General features: G+C 40.6%; 1 protein-coding gene across 1 annotated transcript in view; it reads left to right on the forward strand.

The window, feature by feature from the left end:
* The window catches only part of CHST9 (carbohydrate sulfotransferase 9), a 202087-nt gene that overhangs the window by 96307 nt on the left and 81527 nt on the right, over positions 1–24253 (forward strand). The window contains exon 2 of the mRNA XM_036914248.2: positions 6804–6845. Within this exon, the coding sequence (XP_036770143.2) occupies positions 6804–6845 (42 nt within the window). The remainder of the gene's footprint in view (positions 1–6803; positions 6846–24253) is intronic.

A 24253-nucleotide genomic window follows, 5' to 3' on the forward strand; every position in this document is an offset into this window, starting at 1 on the left:
TTCAGGGGACTTTCAGAGTTTGTAGGGGAAAGATCTCAGTTACACAGGTAAGTAGAAGTAATACTTTCGTGAGCCCTGAATGCAGAGTTAGGCAGGCACTTGTACCAGAGAGCTGCAAATAGAGGATTTGAGGAGGAGACTAGCATGGGTAGAACAATTTTTTAAACAATTAATTTGGAAAATTAACATGATGGACACCAAAATCAGAGTTATCAGTTTGGAGATAATTGCAGTAGTCTAGGCTTTGAAGTGCAAAGGACCTTGGTGGCAATGACTGGGGAGGAGGTGTTAAAGAAAAAGAATGAGTATGAGACAGCAAGAAAGGATCCGAAGGTGACTGTCTGGAAATAGGCATGGGGTGCAAGTGGAGGGAATGTCACAGTGGAAAGCCTGAATGGCAGCAGGCAGTCTGTATAACACACACATGTGCAGGCTCAGAGGGACAAGTGGTTTGGGGGAAAAGATTACAAGTTTCATTCCAGTCTAGTTCCATTTGATCCAGCAACAGGACACTGATGTGGAAGCTAGAATTTGAAGAGGCAGAATTGAAGTTCAGGAGAGCGCAACGTTAAGGGTGTGGGTGTATTTGGGACAGAATCAAGTATAGATGAGAGTGAAAGAAATGGGGGAGGATGCAGTTTCTGAGATGGCATGACAAGCATCAGTCAGGGTCACATGCCAGCAAGGAAGCCCATGGAATGGCTGTGAGGATCAAAGACCGTGGTGGATCCGAGAGCACTTACGGAGAGGGAGTGATTAAATGCAACATAAGTAGGAAAAACGTGGTGATTACATGAAAATGATAATGATAAGCCTCTCTAATGCCTTATTTATTTATTTTAAACTTTTGAAAACTCTTTGCCCCATTTCCTAGAGTCTCAAAGCAGAACTGGACATCAAGACATTTTGTAGATGAGGGAGGGAATCAGGGCTCAGTGAAGCAGGGCTCAGTGTTTTCCCTGGAAATAGCCGCCGAGTCCGCCCTGCCCCTTCTCACTGCTGTTCTCGCTTGAGAGGCTGCCAGTTGGGCTCGTTCTGTCTCTCAGCACCTCCCTGGATGCCGTTCCGTTTGTCCTCCATGAAGTTCCGGAGCCCTGCACCGGGAGCCTGGTGCGCACCAGGGCGCACCGCAGCCACAGAGCACAGGAGATGCCTGGGTCCCAAGCACAGCTCCCGGGGCGCGAGCGCTCAGTCCCCACGCTGGCCCTGGGGCTCGCCCTGTTTCTCTTTCACTTTGATTTGCTTTTAGTTAATTTTGTTAAATAAAAATTACTTAACTGCTGCAATCTTTGGAAAATGAAATAAGCATATGCTCCTTACCCTTTGTACTCATTTAATAATTAATCCATTGTTTATAATATTGTTTCCAATAAGATACTGAAATGAGATACTCTTTTATAAGGAGGCTTTAAATCTCAACCACATTTATAGCCAAAGGTTGCAATAATAATTTTTTTTAAACAGATCATTTGAAAATTAAACAGCTATTTGAGAAAGTAGATGAAAGTGATGTCCTATTTACAAACATTTTGCACATTTTACCATAATTTTAATGAAGGGTAGCCATTTGAGAGCTTAATGTTTTTTATGGATTCTTCATAAAGTCATAGAAGTCTTAATACCTTTATAATTTTCTTCTTGAGGGAAATAATTTGGAAAATGCCTATGAAAGAAACATAGAAAGCATTTACCATACACTGAAATCATTAATACTTAATGGAAAGACATAATAATCTGAGGAAAGACATAATGAAAGACAAAATAATTTTAAACAGCTACTATAAAATCATTCTTTCCAGGAAGCTAGGAAGTTCTTCAAAATAATCTTACTCAAAAAGGACTTAACAGAAACAGAACCTGTAAAACCCAAGGATTAGAAGGAAGTGGGTGGTGAGATTCGAATGACTTAATTGCTGTTGTCACCAGATATTTCCCCAAGCTTCCTCCCATCCCTGGCTCTCCAGGGACCATTGGTCAGAAGTTCTTCTGTGAGGTTTATTGTTGACGGGAGAGGAGGGATGTCCCTTCAGGGGCTCTTCAATTTCAGGGTTGCAAAAACCGGTTCTGAAAATAGTTGGCAATACCAACTGGCCAAATTTATTTGCTAAAACCACTTTTGTTTTGAACCAGTGAGGCACAAGGTCAGGAAATATTTGGACTCCGTGAAGGAAACCACAATTGCGTGGTTCTTCTGCAGATTTCTGACACTGTTTCGTCACTTTCTGACTTCTTTCCTCCTCTGTTATTGTGTTCTCATGCTGGTCACTCTTGAGCTGTCCAAGCTCCCTTCCTGGGCGGTGGCAGGCCACATACCCCACCTCAGTCATTCTGTCCTGAGGCTCATGGGTCGGAGGGAGATTACTGGGTCCCTAGACTGAGAGGCAGAATTCTGCAGCCAAATCCTAGCCCCCATCTAGTTCTATAATCTGGAGCATGGTACCTTACCTTACTCGCTTCCTCCTTCTCCCTCCATTTAAAAAAACTTATTATATTTTATTGTAATTTTATCAAAATCATACATGCACAGTTCAAGTATCAAATACGGCAGAAGTTCTTTTAACTGGCCCTCCCTTAAACGATTTGCCTAATTATGCAACTGTCCCCTCTCTAGGTATCACCTGCTGACAGCCCGCTCCACACCAGGGCTTCACCTGCTCTCCCTCTAGCCCACCCACACACTTCCATCCCTGCCTAGGGGGCTGTGGACCCTAAGTCAGTTGTCATTGTCCCCATACCTGCTGTGCTGAGTTTTCTAGCTCATATGATTATTCAACTCAGTTATAAGTTATGTAAACCAGTTTGACATACAGATACATAAAAATATTGCTATTTCTACAGAATGCTTTGGAAAAACTCAATAATATTGAGCCACTAAAAGTAAAATGCTATAGAATTAGGTATGAAAATATAATGGCAAAATATTAGGGAAAAACACAAATCTAAAAAGATTCTGCTTTGTGTCTTTAAGTTTTGATCCACTTTAATGGAACTGAAACAAGGAAACATAGATGCTGATTACAGATAAAGTTTATGTAAAAAAAAAAGTGCAGAACTTAAAACATGTAGTTCTGTTTCATGTGCAGAAATCCAGGTCATATTCCCAAGGGATTCTTCTGGTATTAAATTAGATAAGGTTCACATAAAGTGCTAGCAGCATGTCTGATATTTAATAAAGATTCAGTACTTGTTAGCTGTTAATGTGGTCATTGTTAATTTAATAATTGTCCATCAGATAATTTTAGAAGAGAAAAGAAAAGAAGGTTAGACCAAATCAATATTTCAAAGGAAGATACCGGGGTAAACTTTTAACTCCAAACTCCAACAATCAAAAATTAGACAGCAAAGGACCTAATCTTCACTGTAATTGTTTTTTTGTTGTTTTTTTTTTTGCATCGGAAAACCTGTATGTAAAATTCAGAGGGTATGGATAATTGCATTTCTGAAAGATTTGTCTAGTGGTGGAGGGGATGGGGGCGGGAACTGATTCATTCATGAAATGTAACCTTATTTTCTTTTTAACCACAAACTGTCACCTGTCCTTAGAAAACTGTCCAACCTTTTCCTGTATTTGTATTCTCTGTTAGGTAAGGACAGTGATAAACAACTAAATTAATTTACCATGCAGCCAGAAGGATGACTTTGAGAAAAGTACGTTATGGTCATATTTGTGTTCTCTCACTTGAGTGTGAGCTCTCTCTGGCTCTGTGCCATTCGTGACGCATGGAGCTCTCAAACCCTCAGGAAAAGGATCAGTGAAATGCTATTTTTTTTAATTGATTTCCCATCAAAACTCTAGACCTATTCACTTAGTATGGTGTTTACACCAATTTTCAACAGATGAAATGTGCTTTAACACCAAAACCAAAAATAACTGAGAATAAGTAATGTGATGATGGGGAAAGACCTTGTTTCATAAGCTTGTTTGTGCCACTAAATTAAGTCTTTGAGACCATGAGCAATCTTACAAGCACAATAAAAGAACATCTACACTGGATGTGAGGTTTTCACACTCATTAATTTTAGGACTCTGGCCAAAACCCAATTGATTTCTGTTATGTGAAGCATGCCTGGATGCTGACATTTAAAGTCATTCACACAGCTGACCACGGAGGAACATTCATAGTTATTAAATATGTGCATGTAGCAAGGAAGTCAGTTTATATTGATTGTATGGACTGAGCCCAACATCTTAGGTAGTTGTTACATTAAAAAATGTGTAGGAATAGCAATGATTTAGAAGATGGAGTCAAAGCCTTTAAGAGCTGCACACACTATTACTATTATCAAGAGGTGAGAGAGGATGCTTTTCTTTATGAGACAGTTCATAAACTCAAAAATAAATGGTATTTGCTTTTCAGTCCTTTTATCAGATCCTTAAAATTAACATTGGTTAATATTAACCCTTGAAAACAAAATTTTAAATTTAATTTAATTCAGTACATGTGTATACATGACACCAAACTAGGTTGAGGGAAGTTACAGAGAGCAAGAGTGGATCACCCCTGGATTCAGCAAGTTTCCACGTAGAGCAGGAGACATGCATGCACTTAACTAACATACTTCAGTCCGTAAGGTGTGAAGAGCCCAACTAGACCAGGGAGGAGTAGCCAGTCCCCGAGGACGCTCACTGTTATGCCCTAATGTCAGTTTCTGGAGCCCCTTAAGAAACTGGCAGCTGGTGGTTTGGGGAGAGGGTGGTGGGCTGGGGAGGGGGAAGGGGAGTTGCTGTTCAGTGGCTATAGAGTTTCAGTCATGCAAGGTGGAAAAATCCCAGAGATCTGCTTGCAGCATTGTGCTTGTAGCGAACAATACTCTACTGTACAGTTTTTAATTTAAGAGCATAAATCTCGTGCTGTTTTTTTTACCACAATCAATTAAAAATGAATAAAAGATATAGGCAGATGACCTTGCACAGGCTTTATATTCGAGCCAGTGTGAAAATGGGGAAAAAAGCCCATCATGTCCACATTTTTTAAGGAAATGACTGATCATTATGAGCCATAGGGCTTAAAATAATGCCTGATGAGAACAATTTATCATGCAATCAGTAAACAACTTACAAGAATATCAAAAAAGACAAAGCAGCAGCCATGACTGACTTCTTGAGTAGCCTTTTTTTCCACATCAATTTAATTTCTTTCCATGGTTATATGACAGATTACATAAACAATGAGAATATGGTGGATAAAATCAGTTTTGAAAGAAGAAAGATTTGGGGTTTTAGACTAAACAATATTGTTATCACCAAGTCACAAACATGTGACCTTAGTCATGCTATTAGTACATGGGTGAACAAGTAAATATAGAGCTGCAATTACATCAAAGTGGGTTGAAGCAGTGGATTACATATCAGGTTCCAACCCAGGGGGATCAGTTGTACTGTGAGACGTATAACTTATTGATGAGCTATACAAATGACTTATATATGCTGGCATCTAAAATGCAGCAATTACTAAGTCAAGTGGAGCTGCTGATAGGGAACTCATGATGATACAGTTCAAAATGCCCTTGAATATATTTTTTAGATCATTCTAAAGATAGACTAGCATTTAATTGACGTAAGTATGCACTGGTGTATTTTAGCACAGATGAAATTTGGTGAAAGATTAATTAAAAAGGCAAGAGCCAAAAGGATCTTTGTCTCAATTAAGGTTAGAAATGCAATATTGTAAACGAGTCACCCTGATAGCTACTTATTTCAAAGGAGCAGGATAGCAGACAGAACAGTAATCCTACCGTTGTGTAAGCCTTACCATTCTTTAGTTTTGTTTAAGTTTTTCTCAACATACTTGGAAAGGGATATTTAAAAACACAAGAGCACATAGAGAGCAAAACATTACATATATATGTATATAATATAGGGTATTACATATTAATATATTTAGCATACAATAATACATTATATATTAGAATTATATATCATATAAAATATGATGTGGTATAGAATTGGAACTGTGTAATCTGGAAAGCAAAAGACATATAGTCATATAATTACCATCTTGCTGTTCCCTAGTTGTTCTCAGAAAGAACTGAGGTTCCCCTTTTTCCACAGATGACTAAACCAGAAAACACATTTAGCAACTCCTTCTGGAGAAAGAGGTCCTCCTTGATTCCCAGGGTGTAATATCATTGGCTCAAGGAAACCCCAGGATTTCTTTCTCAGAGTGCTTTGCTGCAGAGTAAACCGACATCAGTTCCAGATGCTTCAGATATCCACAGGAACGCTTCCCTCAGAGTTTTTTTTTTTCTTTCATCCTAGATTTCAGTTCATTTACTCTTCCAAGCTTCACAAGGTATCCAGCCGTGGGCCATGGCAGGCGATGCACATGGCATGTCCATCCCGAGTGTTGACCCAAAGAGACCCACCCCAAGTACTCAGAGATTTTAAGCAGAAAACATAATTGTATACAAACAAAGATTTGCACAGAGATTCTGAGTGAAAAATGTAATTGTGTATGAACACTGACACTGTGGAGTAGAACGCAAGGAATTCAGGGAAATGTCTTGCGTGCGATGGAAGCTTTCCAGCTCCTTTTCTCCAGTAAGGAGGAAACAGGCCCAAAGCTCAGTCTTTTCTTTGGCAAAGTTTAGAGATAATGCTTGGTTTCCTCATAAGTGCCACCGAGCCTGTTTCCTCTTCAGCAGCCCAGAACCACAGGGTGACGTACTCTGTTTACTACCTTTTTCCCCATGATTTTCTTTGCTGGAAATAAAATATTAGAGGCTTTAAGGTATCATCATATAGAATGCTTTTAAATCTCTCTGGATATGATGGTACTCTCTGAATTTCCTTTCTTGTCCAGAATGGGGACCAGTAAATTACTTGCAGCCCGTACCCAGAATGAGTAAGTAAACTCGACGTACTGTTTGAGTCTTGGGTAGGCATAAATGATCAGAGTAACAACCAAAATATCTGAAAACCCCATAGTGTCCCTTGTAAACATCTGTTCTGGCAACGGTGGCTGTCCCTGGACAGCACAGTCCCGGTGGCCTTGTTGAGGCAGATGGTCCTGGAGGGTGGGGGAGAAGCAAGCCAACCATGGTCCTTGCCCTCAAGGAATTTACAAAGGAAGCCAAAGACTTTGAAGATCGATTTCAGTTATTTTTTTTTTTACTGAATAGTTAATGTTTACCATATTTGAAAAAGTTCACATTTTTCCTGTTTTTATTTTAGAAGTATTTAACAGCTGCCTAGGACACTGGGCTATATTTTCCAGAATGTCTTTCTCTGTGAATACAGTAAAACAACCTCTGACATTGCTAACATGCAATTTTTAGCAGTTTGACCCAATCTTAGATTGTCTGCAAGGAGTAAGAGAAATAGAGGTAACATCTATACCTTGTTTAAAGAGAATAATTGTTTTTATGGTTTTAACATATATAATGGTCTTTAGGCAAAAAGACTCAGATATAAAGTAAGGATCCATGTCATTAAGTAGATGTGTCCTTAGACAGACTTTATTGGCAGATCGTAGTATTGAAAGTAATAAAAGTGCATGGCTTTCAATAAATTCTGCTTCTACAATTCAAGCTGGTTTCTCCCTTTTTCTCCCTACCTCCCCAAACTCATTGCCCCAATGTGATGGGCTTACTATTGTGTTATATGTGGGCATAAGTGTTTATTAATAAAAGATCAATTCCTGTTATCTTTTAATTTACAATCATAAATTTTAAATTTTTGGATGCTTATCTGGACACCGATCACCTGGATGGCAGTGGTGTATTTACTTCTACAGGAAAAATTACCCATCATGCCCTTTCCTCTTCCATGATTTCATACAGCAGGTGATTTTTAAAAATTTTAAACCTCAATTTTTTCACAAAACAGGCAAGACAAATTTCCAGGACAATACTGTAGATTGAATATAAGTTTAAAAAAAAAGCAGATCATGCCCTCTGTGGGGCATGATGAAAAACTGAAGCAGTAACTGAACCATCATTCATTCATTCAATAAACATTGAGTCAAGGACCATGCTTATTGCTTCCAGGTGTGTAGAGATAAATAAAATTCTCTTCTTCTCTTCATTGAGCTGATGACCCAGATGTTGAAACAGAGATGGAGAGAAATAATTTCCTCATGTAAAAAGTGATGTGTTATCCTCATAAGTAAAGTGCCTTGGGAAGATACTCTACCAGTAAACCTGACTGGCAGAGTTGGGGAAACCTACACAGCAGGTGTAACATTTGAGCTCATTCTTACAGAATGAATGGAATTGCTACAAGTAGGGAAAAAGACACCATTTCAAGTCAATATACATAAAAGTATGGAGGTAGAGAAGGGTGTGCATTGCTCAAGAAAAACAGAGCCAGCATAATTAGTTGTAGAGAACTGAGGGGATGGGGTCAGTATTTGGTATATGCAAAGGTATGTTTCTAAAAAAATACTACCCTACTTAGCAATTGGAAACAACGGGAACTCAGAGAAAGACCCATAAAGAGTTAAAATGTGACAAAATGGGAATAGAGAAAAGTATTCATGGGTGATTGAGAGAACTTAGGAACATGGACTAGAATCAGCTTCTCCCTGAGATAGGACAGGAGGTGTTGAAAAATATATATATAAACTTGAAGGTGGGTATAAAGAAACACAAGAAAGTTTATATCTGAGAGCTTCAATTTCTTCCCACTGTACTCTCGGATATGCATGGGATGAAGAATTGGGGGCACATGTTTGAAACCCAACTCAGCGGCCCACAAATGATGTAATGTGGACAGGTCACATGACCTATCTACATTTCAGTGTCATCTTCTGTAAGACAGAGTCACTGACATTTAATTCATCAGCTGGAGAACCGTGCCACGTATGTGAAAGCACCCTATATTGAGAAGCAGCTTGATGCAGTGGCCAGAACACACACACAGTGACCTCACTGAGCTCTTGTCTGTAAAAGGGAACCACAGCACAAAGCTCATGGGAGTTATTGACATTATTAAAGATAAGGTATGTACAACATATTCACAGAAAGCTGCTGTACAGGTGGGAGCTGATTGGTGATTACAGAATAGGAACTTGTCTCTGGGAAAGAGGAAAAAAATTGCAATGGGGAATGAAAATGGAAGGGAATGTGTAAAAATGTTTTTTAGCAGAATTAAGAGTCCATTCTGCAAACACGACTTTGCATGTACAATCTTACCTGTGAGCTCCAGAGCAGCCAAATGGATGATCTGATGGTCTGGAGTTGGGGACAATCAAAGCAGGCACCGTGTCACTGCAGGAGCAATCGAAAAGGTCGGTCAGTGCAGACCCCAGAAGCTTGGCTCCTGGTGCACCCAGACCTGCACTCCAGCCGCAGCTCAGTACCACCTTTCCCACTCAGGGTCAGCTGCCTGTCACAGGCTCTTGTCATTATCAAGTAAATGAGCTGAGTTGCCAAACGCCCCCGAGGTGGTATGCCTGCCCCTCAGCTACGCTCCAGCCACAGGCTACTGCTCAGAGTCCCACCACTTCCCACCCTTGGTTCACAGTCCCTGCCCCAGCCTATATCCAGCCTCCTCCTTGAGAGTTAGTTCTTTCCTAGCATATGAGGCAGTGAAACATTTTTCTACCTTCTCTGAAATAGAAAACTGGAATTGGAACCCATTCAAAGGAACCAGACTACATGCCACTTGTCCCTCATGCCATCTGCAGCACTTCTACACCTCGTACAGAATTCACTGGTGGCAGCAGGCCAGACCACGCTTCCTCCCCGACACCTGGGAGGGAGTTATCTCGCGGTCCACTAGGATAATGTCCAGGGTCCTCTTCAAATGCTCCTTGTGCCTTGGGGACCCCAGGGGAGAGCTGCCCAGGTCTGTCTTGATAGTTACTAAAGTCACCTCAGAGGGAGACTTGAATTGCTGGAGCACTTTCTCAACTGGCCAAATGGCAGTAATAAAGAAAATAGAGGCTCTATCTTATACATTATTGACTCCTATTTTAATTAATATAAGGCCTAGTTCTCATCTGGGAACATGGTTGATTCATTCATTTAGCAATTACTCATTAAGGATATACTAAATCCGAGGTGCTAGCTGCTCTCTAAGATCTTTGAAGATAATGAATATAAGTATCTTTCATGAATAATATTTGAAACATTAGGAAAACCTTGTCAAATTCAGACAATATTTTAGGTTTTTGTGAAAATACAATGACAGAGACTCATCAAGGGTTGGGAAACCTCAGAGCTTTCTCTTCCCTCTCCTCAGGGCTGCCTCCCAAAGCCATCTCTTCTGCGAGTACCACAGGGACCACAGAGAATTCACCTCTAAACACCTTGCTTCCTGTACATTCTTTTCAGTCAGCTGCAGTGATGGACAGATGTGTAGATTGTTCCAGAACATCCTCGCTACCCACATGTGTTCCTTCCCTATGTGCTCAAGTGCAACCCATGTCTGCCTTCCCTGGGTAGGAGGCACCAGGTGGTGCTTGTGATTCGCTTTCAGACTGGGTAATCTCTTCCCATGCCACAGATGCACATCAGCCCTTTCTTGAATGCGCTTTAACTCGCTGGTGCCATGCCAGCTAGACCCAAGTGCCTTCCTTCTAAACCACCATTTCATTCCTACCTAGTTTGTGCACAATCTTCATTCTAGATCAGCTAGAGGGACAACACACCTCATTAAAAACAAACACCAAGATCCAAGATCTTCTATCCACTCCATTTTTCCTGTTTCCTTCTTTAGTCTGCATGTCTCCCATTTCTGGATTCTCTGTATATTTTCCTCTTTACACTTCATCTCTGCCATCTATCTATCTATCTATCTATCTATCTATCCACAGATTTTAGTAACCCTCGGGAGACAGTCTTTTGGTTTACTTCCTATTTCACTGGAAGAACACAAGACTCAGGTTTTCCCAGTGGCAAACTCAAAATCAGGTGTACGTCTATAACAGCATTTCATTTACATACTTTTTTCATTGTTCTTTAAAAATCTGTCCTGTGTAGTGAAATGATGTCCTGTGTGGGCCAATCCTGTGAATCCTTGCCAGCAAGAATGCAGTCCATATTGTAACATCTTGATAAAATGTCCAAGGCAGAGTCTAAAACATGTATCTTCTTGCTCTGGATCCTCTATTTCCAAGGTCCTCCATTGATAGAGGCTGAAAATACATGCTTCCCTTCCATTTCATGAATGGAAGTGATTCTAAATCATTTCTTAGGGTCATTGAACTGAAAAACAGTCCTTGGATTTCCATGAAGAAAATCTTTGGGCAGGGTTTATGCCCTAGCTAAAGGGTTTGTGCATTCAAGAGTAATATATGTTTTTATAGTGATATATTGATAGCATGCTAACTCCTAAAGTAGTGGGGCTGCCATTGTGCAAAAGCTACAGTGGTGGGTGATTTTAGAGGAAATAAAATGGCCTGGCTTGGCCACTACTGCCCACCAGGCAGAGCCCATCCTTACCACCCGTGCTCACAGCCTGGAGCCTTGCGTTTCATAGGCATGTTCTCTGCACAGTTCCTGGAAGGGACTGTTGTTCCTGTGTACCCAGGGTCCTTGTGCTCATTTGACTCCAAGGAAGGGAAGCACATCTCATGCTCACGAGCACTGCAGATTGCAGAGATGTGGCTTCCTGAAGAGTGGGGCCTTCTGCCCGCACTGAGCACGGATCAGGACATTTTGTAGGGCACACCATGCTGGTTGCTCTGTGCTCAGCCTCTCTTGGGAATGAGCAGGATTGAGAAGGTGCCATGGTCTTAGGATGAAGATCGGGGTTGCCCCTTCTCTTACCCATATTGTAAGTGACCCTACCTGGCAGTCCTGTGCTTGTGCATGCCCAGGGAAATGCTTCCCATTGCCAACCAGAACATTCTTTCCTGTAAAACCAGGATTATCGAAGCTGGTAGGAAGGGATCGTTAAAGACTTTTCTACTGCCTTCCTGAGCTTATTGGAATTAAGCCTTACAAATCTTATAAGAATTGATGAACATGGTGATATCTTTTAAAATGCAGCATAAACCTTCAGATTCGTGGCATAACCATCTCAGCTGAAAAGCCCTTATGCTTCAGGATTTTAAAAAAAAATGCTCCCTGCCAGTATTCAAACAGCTTGCAAATTCTGCACCAACGGATACTGCTATTCCTACATCCATAAAATAAATGGAGGATTTGTTGGGGCCTTTTATGTGGTGGGAGAGGAATATACACGATTATTCTTGTATGGGAATAATTAACAAAGAAAAAGTGGCATCCCACTGTTAATTTACCGTTCTTTTCAGTGTTTTCCTGGTACCTGAATTATAAGAACAGAGTATTTTAATAACCTGATCTTCAAGTGCTTCTCCCCTTCTCATCGAGGTGCAAAGTAATCTAGAGGGTCAACGTTTCCGATCTTTCTCTCTTGCATTAAAATGATCTGTCATTTCCATTGTGGCTACACCCAAAAGTCAATTTTTGGTTTCGTTAAAGTGCCCTAGAAAATAATTCAGTGGTGAAGAAGATGGAATTCTTCTCAAAGTGTAACTACTCCCCTTGCTGGTGGGCTGTGGCAATGACATTCATCTTTGAAAACAACCCTGATTCAGGGCTGGAGGGGTTTTTTTGATTTGGGTTTTTCTGTTTGTTTGTTTGTTTTGGTAATTCAGTATCTTTATGTTTTTTGACTTCAGAATAAATTGAGGTTTAATCTAATGAGACTGGAGAAAGTAATGTTGTCATCAGGTATTTTTAATCCAATAGAACAAGAATTTTTAAAAATATTTCTTAGGCCTAGAAAGTGGGAAAATATTCTGAATGATGTTCATTGTTGCTTTTTTTAAATAATAGAATATCTTAATTTTTTTAATTGAGGTGAAGTTTATATACAATAAAATGTACACATCCTAAGCATAAAATCCAATTAAATCCAAATAATGGCTACCTAAAATAAGATATTGAATCTCATACCTAAATAATCCTCTCATGGACCTTTCTAGTCAATTCCAATCCAAAACCCCACTACCTCCCCTCCCCACCAATCTTCTTTCTACTGCCCAAGCAGCCACTTTCTTATTTCTATCACCATAGGTTACTTTGGTCTACCCTTGGACTTCTGAATGGAATCATACAGCATATACTCTGTAAATGCTCTTTTCACTTACCATAATGATTTTGAGAACTATGTACCCATAGTTCATTACTTTTTTATTGTTAACTAATATTCCATTGTATGACTAAACTACAGATTATTTATCCATTATCCTCAATTATTTTTGACCTTTCGGTTGTTTCTAGTGCAAGACTATTATGAACAAGACTGCTCTGAAAAGTCTTGTACGGTCTATTTGTGAACATCTGTTGTCACTGAAGACAAAGGCGTGGAATTACCAGATCATAATGTGAATGTCTAACTTTATAAGAAATTGCCCAACAGTTCACCACCAGTGTAGAAAGTTCCATGTATAGAAAGCCGCTCCGTATCCTCACCACCAGTGGGCATGAGATGAAATCTCTGGGGCTTTAGGTTGTGTATCTCTGATGACTAATGATGCGGATCACCTTTTATGTGCTAATGCCCATTTGTTTATCTTCTTTGGAGAGATGTCTCTTCAAGGTGTTTTCTTATTTTTACCAGATTACTTGTCTTTTGTTGATGGTAGGAGTTATTCATAGAATCTGGACATAAATCCTTTGTCAGATACATGTAAATATTTTCCCAGGTTATGGTTTACCTATTCATTTGATTTAAAGTGCCTTTTGATGAGCTGAAATTTTTAAATGTGATAAAAAACAGCAAAATCTTTTCTCTTTTATGGGTATTGCTTTTTAGTGTCCTAAGAAATCACTGTTTACCCCAAGATTGTGAGTATATCCTGATGTTACTCAAAAAGTGGCAATAGCAACTTTTTAAATTGGGAATAATAATAAAGACAGCTTGCAGGCAGACAAAGAGGCATGTCTGTGATGATGGAAACACAGGGCTCTCTCTGCAGTTTCATAAATGTGTGATTACTTCTCAATTTTCAGGTCTCTTCTTGATCTGTCCTCCTTTTTTTCTGAGATGTAGAAAGTAAATTTGGGTGTACAGAGAATTTTTAGGGTTGAAGTACTAGGAAAGAAAGCTCAGTGTGGGTTTGAATGTTCTATGTATGATAATGAGTTTAGATAATGCTCTTCATAGTACAAGTGATTTTATAGCATTATTCACTGTCCTTGAGCAATGACTTCAATTGCAAGGAGCCAGATAATGTTAATTTTATTCTTTTTCCTCATTTTTGCAGCAAGAGGATGGTAGCAAATTCTCAAACTTCCTTAATAGTATCACTTGTTGTATACATTTATTTAAATATACAGAATTGTTATTATCTTAAATATTCTCACCACCTTTACTAAGGTGATGCTCTGACATCACCTAGAAGTAAGGAAAGCTCTGGTAATATTTATTCCTTTGATTACTATTTACTGATCCATACTAAGTAGTAGGCACTGGATATGCTGTGGTGAACAGACCAGGCACCAACTTCCAGAGGCTTACTGTCTAAATGAGGAGAGTTAGTTAACACGGGTATATTGTTTAGATTTGGTAGGTATTCTGCAATTTACAGGGCACTGTGAAAGACAGTAACAGGGACAACCTCTCTCACGTATGGATGCCTGCCTGAGCAGGTGATGTCTAATCAGCCACTTGGGTTGAGAGTCACCCAGCCATGTAACAAGTCGGGGAGGAGCAGTCCGCACAGAGAAGCAGCACAAGTGAGAGCCGGAGACAGGTAAGGGCCAGGTGATGCAGTGAGCAGAGGTGAGACAGGGTAATGCGAGGCAGGAGAGAGGGGTGGCGGCAACGCCACTGAAGGGCTTCATTGGCCGTGCGACGAGGACAATAGTCTTCAGGACCTTTTAAGTGAAGCCCACATTCCTCACAAAACAGGCATGAGGTGTTCATAACTAGAATGAGGGATATTAATTAGTGCTTTTCTTTTAGAGCCCCTGAAGAGTAGCTGATATTTATGAGTGGTGACCGGTAGCATGTGGCCTGAGAGGACTGGGGTTACCTGCAGCTGTTTATTGAAAAGAATTCTTGAGACAAGAGGTCTATAGAACTGGAAAGCAGAAATGGGGACCTGGCCAGGGGACTTTGTATTTAGAGCTCACTTAAGGTTCATGACATGCCTGTGCAAGGACATAGAAGAAAGGAGGCCAGGAGTCAGATGACTAGGTTGAGGCAATCTTGAAATAATATGCAGGATTTAGGATTAACCGTGTACAGGACAGCAAATCTCACATACACCAACCAGTCAGAGCTCATTCTCAGTGATGCAGATGGAGTACAGATAGACTGGAAGCAGGCAATTCTACTAAAAAGAACTTCAAAGAGTTTGGGTAAATTATACAGAGTGGTAAAGAAAAGGAAGACATGGAACCAAGAATCATTGTACAGAGACCTCCATCAGTTAGTCAGATTTGCTGATTAATTTTCAAGACCAGCCTAGGCTATTGGGGTTTGGGAGCCCCCATATGACTCTCTCTATGACTTCATTTCTGCCATTAGGAAGTGCAGACAAAATATGCTAGCATGCATCACCCACAGAGCCCTCCAGAGAGGCAGTGCTGTGGTTAGAAGCTACCAAGGTGGTTCTGAACAGGCAGATGAGTGAGCTGGGTGCAGGGGCAAAGTCAGCATCCACTCCTTGTGCCTGGGTGCCTTCCACTGGCTGGTCCACATCAGCCCTTCCTCTTCTCAGATGAGCGTTCCTCCGGCCCTCTCCCAGGGGTGCATGGTGCCTGAACAGACATACACACAGCTCCTTTTCTGATCATTTAAATTTAGGAAAATAAAGGGAATGTTCCCCCACATGGAAGAGACTGAACCCTTTGAAAGAAAGGTGACAGAATGACTAAATATGGGGCATAAAATACCAAGAAGGTGGACTTGCAGAAGAGCCAGAATACAGTTCTTACAAAAATGTCTTTACAGGAAACTCAAGGAATCTTAATGACCTTTTTTGTTGTTGAGCTTTAAGGTCAAGTTAGATATCTGCAAATGACAAGAAATAAAACCTATTCATGTGAGAAGCTCTGACAGAAATAAACATTCAGGAACAATTAACCTCATAGATGGGAGATGAAAGACTTGATGTAGAGATAATGAGTGAGTGATGAAGGACAGAGTCCTTGGCAACATGCACAGTGGGGATTGATAAGGAAATTTTTTTTTTAATTGAGAAAAAAGAGGAGCACCAAAAGAATGGTGAAAAATAGAAAAGCAAGCAAAAAGTATCACAGAAATAAAGGTCAGAAGAACATCTAGGATGTGTTATTAATAGTGTTTGACTATAATTGAGAAATCTAAGAGATTTAAAACAGGACAAGTTTCCTCCTGGTCTTTATAACGTGTATGCAGAAAATATTTTTCAACCAGTCACTGTTCAATTTAATTTTTTTTCAGGAAATGGACTGTACATCTTACACAAATCCTCCAGTTCTTGATTTACTGCTCTTGAAATCTAGAAGTAAATCTATAGATAAACTCGGTTGTTTCGCAGCAGTCTGAGGGTTCTTCTACAACACTAAGTATATTTTTGTTGGCTTGGGTGCAAAAACATTAGTTTTAACAGATCTGTGATTCTTTAAAAGGTTTTTCCATTCATTGTATTAGATCTATCTTTCATACCTCCTAAGGCTAAATTTAGCTAGTAGATATCACTGTGGAATTGGAACATGGAAAAATAAAACTAATTTCCTCATTTGACTTTTAAATTAGTTTTTTTGAGTGTGTTAACTAAAATTGAAATGTTTCGATTATGAACAATGCCAGATGAACTGGTACACTCCATTGACTTTAATGAAGGGCACATGTTGTTGCAAACTTGTGAATGATGGCATGGTATTGCAATTCTTGAATCTTTCTATTTAATTTTTGCTGCACTCACATATTTTATTTATAATGCTACCTACTACAATCATAGCTTTTTAATTTTATGAACACAGTTAAGCCTTAAATTCTTGTTTAATCAACTTTTCCAAGGGATTGACATTGTCAAGGGTGTGCCGGACCTATTTTTACATAAAAGTGAGAGTTGACAATGAAGTTATTAAATTTAAATTAGCTGACATTTACAACATGACTATAATCTGAAAACACTGTGCCAGGAGATAAATTTTCAAGGAATAAACACATCATCTAGGTATTTAAAACTTTAAAATGAAATATTTAGTCTTAAGTGATTATAAATGCATATAATATGTTAAATACCTGTAACTCCTGGGGGAAAATCTCAGGGCAAAATACCTCTAAAACTGAAATAAGTCAAAGGGAGAAATAAAGTTAAGAAACCCTTTTACTTCTTACAAGTAGTTGTCCCCATCTCTCTCTTGACCCAGCTGCAGCAGGAGAGAGATCCACCCACCCTCTCTGGTCCAGATAAACTCTCCATGCCCTAGTTACCTACTGACATGTAGATGGACTAAGTCTCTCCACCCCTTGAAACACCTATTAATATGCAGATGCATTAAAGCCAGGCAAGGGATTCTGGAAATATTACAGTTTTACCCACAATACCAAACACCTATTATTGCTAATATATGCAAAAGGAAAGAGAAACTAGGAAAATTCTAAATATGATGTTAATTGCACAGTGCTTTAAGTAAGCCTCCTTGCTAATTTTTTTTAAACCAAGGAGTCCTTTCTTTGAGTGAATTCTTTAGTGTGGTTTTCTTGTTTGTTTATTTTTGTTTGTTTGTTTGTTTATTTTTACTAATTTTTTCATGCTGAACAAGTAATCAAATTGTAAAGCATACTTAAATTAACAAGTGCCACTCAACATTAAAAGGATAAACAACTTTATAATTCATGAATGTACTCATGTGTGTTAAAGAGCCTTGAAATGAACAGTGAATTCAGCATGCGTAACAGGCTCTGAAAATTAGCTATTGCACAGACTTGGCAAGTGTTATACACAGTACATATTCACAGAATGAGAAATTATGAACACCACTCTGCTTGCTGCTCTCAGATATATTGCATGTGTCATGAAAGTCGTTACTAGTTGAATCATAGAGTCCTTTATTTCATAAATGACAGAGTTTAAATGTCCCTGCCCAAGCTCATACACTAAGTGAAAGAATTAGATCTAGAAGCCAGGACTCCACTATTCTGGCTTGATGGAGGTGTATTACAGAGGTATCATACATACAGCAGGAGTAGCCTAATGTCTTTCACACTGGAAAGTTCCATGGCCACATGATCTAATTTAATATGCAGTTTTCTAGTCTGCAGTTCTTTGACAGACACTAGCTACAATTTTTAGCCCCATGTCCAAAACAGTTGAGAGTAAAATTCATTTATCATTTAAAATCTTTGTTTTATTTTGGATTCCAAACTTGGAAAATATATGTCCCAGACTAGAGTTCTAAGTCATTACGCCCTGACTGTGTGATTTGGGGAAACTCACTTTAGCTCTCTGAGATCTGGGCTTCTGTTATTGTTTTGTTTGTTTGTTTGTTGTTTCCATTTCCATGCCAAAGAGCTCTATAAAGTGTAAAGAACTACATGAGTTATTGCAATTAGCAAATATAAATTCATTCATTTATCTGCTGGCTTGAGTGCCTGGTTGCCCACCAGAGGCATCAGAGGCTGAACAGATATATGCACCCCCTTCCACCAGCATCCCGTAGAAAGGTTTGGGTGAAGTCACAGCAAGATACACATGGACTTGTGCCCCAAGAAGAGGAGGAACACCCCCGCCCCTGTTTTTATAACTCTGCTCTTCTAGAAGGCAAAAGCAAGAGTGACCTAGCAATACACTTAAGAAGGCAAGCAGTCTACACAAAGGAGCCAGTGTGAGTGGACTGTCAGTAATGCCAGCCGCTGACACCTGCCAGCCTTGTGGAACTTGGATCTATGACCTGCCTTTCCTGATGAGAGAGGATGAGAGGCTGAAGCCATGAGTCTGGCTCACTACCCGGCAACACAGAGAGACCTGGGTCACTCATTGGACAACCCTGTTTCTCTCCCCAGGACTGAAAGTTTGGAAGCATTAAATCAGAAACATAGAAACAACGGACAGGGATTTCAGCCATTCAAGTTCAAATGTACCTGAGTTTACTTCTTTGTCAGTCTGCTTACAGGCTCTCCCTTGTCTGTGTCCACCCCACCACTCACCTCTATCTCTCCCCCTCTCCCCTGAGTGGCTTTTTTCCCCTTCTGGTTGGATTTCCTAGTTCTACCACCTCCACCCATCCTACCCCTGCCCCCAGATGGCCCCTCCTAGATGGGCATACACAGAGGGGTCCTAGTCATGTTCTTCCTCTGCCTGAGAATGGCTCTCTAGTGTTTTATAATCAGGCCCTGGCTTCCCAGTTCTATCTGGGCCCCATCCACTGCCTTCCACTCATACCAGACTTCTTATGGCCTTGCATTCCCAACTGTATGGATGTGTACGCAAGTTTGCGCTATACCAGTAAAGACCTTTCTGCCCCATGTGTTCTCCTAGATAACATGCAGGTTTCCATGAAGCTTCCCTGATGTTCGCAGCAATACCGGACTCACATTTATCTGCAATCATGCTACATTAGTTACTAAATGCTGAGTGGTTTGGAATTTAGCTGTCCTGCAGTTGTTCAGCGTCCTGTCTTTCTGGATGAGTCAAGGAAGGACGGCACCATGAACTGCTGTTATATGATTCCCTGCCTTTTCCACATCAGATGCTCAATAACCACCCACTTCTGGGCTAATTGCTTGACCATGGATAAGTATATATGAGTGAAGATGAACAACATTTAGGTCTATTGCATTTTTTTCCCACCATCAACCTTCCTGTGGCTTGTGCTTGATCGTAGCCCCCTTTCCCTCCCTTGTGCGTGTAAGACTTTAGACTCTAGAATCAGATGGAAGGAACTGTGCTCAAGTCCTGGCCCCTTGTAGGCCCTGGGTCCAGTTGTTTAACCTCTCTAAGCCTTAGTTCCTCTATAAAGTAATGAAGAGTTGGGGCTTTTTAGGGGGGGAAGGCTGTTCTTTGTTTTAGTGGACATGTTGACCATTCAATAATGCATATAGACATACTTATATAAATGTTTCTCAAAGTGCTACTTGTACTCCATGTTGAGAACAGTATATTCAGCTGAATGAATGTGTTGTAGATGAGAAACCCCAGGTTCAGAGGAATTACTTTTCTTGTACACAGCCCCACAGATAGTTGGTGTGGAGATTTGGGTACTGTGGGACCCCAAAGCTCACACTCCTCGCATTCACATACCCTCCACTGTGCCCATAGAACATTGGGTCACTCCAGGTGATCATAGGAAACATCTGTCTTGAATGACCTTTACAATCACTTAAAGTCATGGAACATTCATAGGTGGTCAATGACTTATATTAGCCAAGTGCACAAGGACAGGGGACTTGTTCCTGTATGTCACTAAAATAATAACAGTGTGAAAGAGGACAGTAGAAGTGAGAAAAAAACCTTATAGATCATGAGAGGAGACATCACTTAAATCCCTGGGCCAAAAGCCAAGGATATGAGGTCCTCCTTTCAGCTGTCAAGTATCATTTATAATCATAGGTAAATTTATTTCTTATGAAAAGATAAAAATTAGGTATCTTCAGACATGTTATAAAAGAAATTGATTGCTTAGTATGATATATTTAAGAACCTAGCAGCCATACAAATACCTGTTAACATCTAAGACATATAAGCCTGCACAGAAATCTGAGGGTAAAGAGTGATATAAATGTAAATGATGAAATTGTTACTTCCTTTTGCTGGTTTAATGTAGAAGCTGTGCTCTCAGGTTTCACCTGTGAGGATGATGGAACTAAGTGTGTGTTTCCGATGTAACCTAAAGCAAGTTGCCGTGGGTTTGATTCTGGCAAAGGCGGAAAGAAAGAAAAAAGGAAAACATAAAAGGAGAATGCTTTTTCACAACTCAGTAATGTGAGGGAACTTGAACTTGCATTTCAGAAGATATATTTTTTAATGTATTTGATGGTACCCTTTTCAACAGAGCCACAGAATAATAAAAGCTTATTTAATTTAATTTTCCACTCCATTACTCCGCAAAGTGCAGCACCAAGTGAAGCAGTGCCCTCACAGATTGAATGCCATGTGTCAGAAATTTATTACCATACTCACTGGCATTATTTCACCCATTTTTCTGTAATATTTTAATTCCAAACTGAATGAAGGGAAATTATACTAAACCCTAGATCTTAGTCTGATGATGCCTTAGCAACTTCCATTGAGCCAAACCTGTGCTCATTTTGTGACTAAAGGAACCTGAACAGCAAATTCAAATCACCCAGAATTCATTAAGCAATAATGTGTGCAGAACAGAATACGAGAGTTGGTGGGCAAAGAAACAGATGAACGTGCATACTCCTTGACCCCTGGGAGTTAGCCTGTGCCCTTTCACAGACAGCCGAGGCTTCCGGTTCACCACGCGCTTACCCACTGGAAGTGTTCTTATCCATAAAATGGTGCAGAGTCCAGGCGGGAAGGGAGATTAAATGGTCCCTCAGATCCTTTCCAACATTAAAGTCTTTTTCCACAACTGCATCAGAGTTACACATACACATAAACTTCAAGAAAATATTAAGTAGAACCTAACACTTTCTTCTCTTGACACTTAGGGCAAAACCTTTAGATCTAAAGTATAGGGGCCTGTTTCTGCCTGTGTGAGAGAGGGGAGCACAGGAAGAGAGGGGGACAGTGCTTGCAAGTAATTGCCTTGGTTTCCCATTTGGAATTTCAGAATTCGAGCAAAGGAAAAGGAAAAAAAGCCTTCCACAGCCCTGTGTCTCAAGACTGAAACACCCTTGAAGATCATTTCTCTTCTTGGTGGTGTTAAAGATACAGTCAGGAACACCAATGTGATGAGCTACTTTCTGTGAGCCTGTGAGCCCAGCACTGTGCCAGAGCTGAAGGAATAAGGGAGCAAGAAGGGGGTGGGTGAAGCCAGGAGAGCAGGTGGGGGAGCGGTGTGAGTGAAGGCACACCCCCAGGCCAAGCACGTAGTTCATTTTACACTTTTTTGGCAATTGATTTCTACTTCTTGCAATTGTCTTCCATTTAAAGAAACTTCTGCCACACGCTGTTTCTAAGCCAGAAGATTAAGTTGTGGAGAATTACAAATTATGCAAAGAACTACATTTAAAATGATTAGTTCCAACATAGCATGTTTAAAAGGGCAAGTGTCAGTGGGAGATAATGCTTTTAGGATTTATATACTCCAATTCCCGACTAATTGACAATTGTTGCAAATACTTAAGAGGACGTCTTGGTCATTCCAAAATTATTTCTCTAGTTAGGTTATTATCTGAAATAACCGTTGCCTAGCTCCTCTAGTTGGAAATTTCATCCCCCAAAACCCGTCTTCCACTCCCCTCCCTCCTTCACAGTGGAGGAAGTGCCTGCTGTGTGTCTGAGAGAAGTTAACAGAAACATCCCACTGAGAACTGTCTCAAACATCTACCCCAACTCTGCAAACCAGTTCGCTTTTGTTCCCATCCTCTCCTCATCTCCTCTGTGAAAAGGGGGTGGCCCCACCTGCTGTCACCCGGGAGGTATTACACCTGTATCTGGGTCCCAACTACTCTGTCCTCTATGGGCCTCCCTGAATGGTTACTCAGTTTTTCTCCTGGATTTCCAACCTCCTCCTCTCTCTGGCTGCTATCTATCAGCATTCACAGTGCTCTATTTTCTCTTTAGGAAAGAAAGTGCTCCCTGCATTCTGAATCCACCCCCTACTGCAGCTCTTTCCCTCAGCCAAGCTCTCAGAAGAGTTACCTTTCCCACCCCTTCCCTTCCGGGTCACACTGATCAGGCCTCCGTCCCAAGCGCTCCCTGGGTTTGCCCTTGCTGGTGGTCTCTTTGTTGTTAAATTCACAGGACACTCTGTGGTCCATCTGACTTGACCATCTTCTCTTACGACGCTCTCTTTTTTGAAAAAAACGGTTTTCTTCTGCCCACTCTGACTGTTCCTTTTCCATCCGTTTGAAGAGCTATCTTCTCCCATCTGAATTTTGCACTTAGCCTGGCCCTAGATCCACTCTGCTCTTTAATCTACACTCCTTCCCCAGTGGCTTCATCCACTCCAGAGACTCCTTGCTGTCTTCAGAACATCAGGGCCATATAACCAGCTGCCCATGGGTGTCTCATCATTATCCCCCCCACCCTCCCCCAAACACACCCCTTCTCTAGCCTCCCTCCTCTCAGTAAATGTCACCTGTCAGCCCCTGAGCCCCTGCTGTAAACACAGTACTTGACACTTTCCTTCTTCTTTAGCTCACATGTTCAATGGTCAAATCCTAACTATTTTATCTCCAAAATATATAGCTTGCTGTCCCTCACTCACTGTTCTCCCCCATCCACTCTGGCTGCTCTCTATTCCATTTTTCTTATCACAGCCAGAAAGACATTTACCAAATGCAGGCCTCCCTGGGTCACTCGTAACTTGAAATGTTTCAGACTCTTCCCACTGTCCTTAGAGTAAAATGCAAATTCCTTTCCGTGAGCCTATGTGATCCTTCTGTACCAACTTGGGGTTACCCTCACCTGTCCTTTCACCTTCTGCTACACGGAGCTTCTCTCAGCACCTTGATCAGAAAGCCTTCTTCTGGGCCAATACCTTCCTGTGTTGCTCTTTACCCCAGAGATCCTCTGCCCACCTCATTCACCCATCTCTCCCCACCTCCACACTTTGCCTTGCAGCTCAGATTAAATGTCACTTCCTCTGGGAAATGCTCTGATCTTCCCAACTCCTCTTGACTGGATCTGCACCCCTTGCTCTGTGCTATCTTAACAAACCCTCGCCTCCATTTTACCAGTAATTGTAATTGTATAACAGCTGTAATTATATAACCATTTGGGTAATTTTGTTTGATATATCTTCTCAACTAGACTATTTATCCTTAAACTCCCATCAGCTTGCATAGCTCCTAATACGCAGTTGTTCTCAAAGTTCTTGTTGAATGAATGATACAGCTTCCCTTTTTTCTTTCTCTCTTCTAAAATCTACTTTCCAGTCACTCCAAGTTTACCTTATATAGATTTCCCGTGTTGTAAGAGAAAATCTGAATGAAAAGTAGAAACAGCTTCCGTGCTATTTTGGTCATAGTCTTACCCCAGGTTCCTTTGAGGCTGTTTGTTCTCTGCTGTTTTCTAAACTACAAGAGGGACTAAGAGAATAATAAATAATACAGGTAGAATTGAAAACCACTAATATACTGTGTAAAACCACTAACATATTGTATTAGTCTCCCAGTGAATATCACAGGACTTTCCTTCCATTTGTATAGATACTCAGTAGCTTGTGAGTTGTGAGTGTCCTTCGTCCATTCTGTTGGCCCACG

The sequence above is a fragment of the Manis pentadactyla genome, chromosome 6 (assembly GCF_030020395.1).
Source record: "Manis pentadactyla isolate mManPen7 chromosome 6, mManPen7.hap1, whole genome shotgun sequence".
Lineage (NCBI taxonomy): Eukaryota > Metazoa > Chordata > Mammalia > Pholidota > Manidae > Manis > Manis pentadactyla.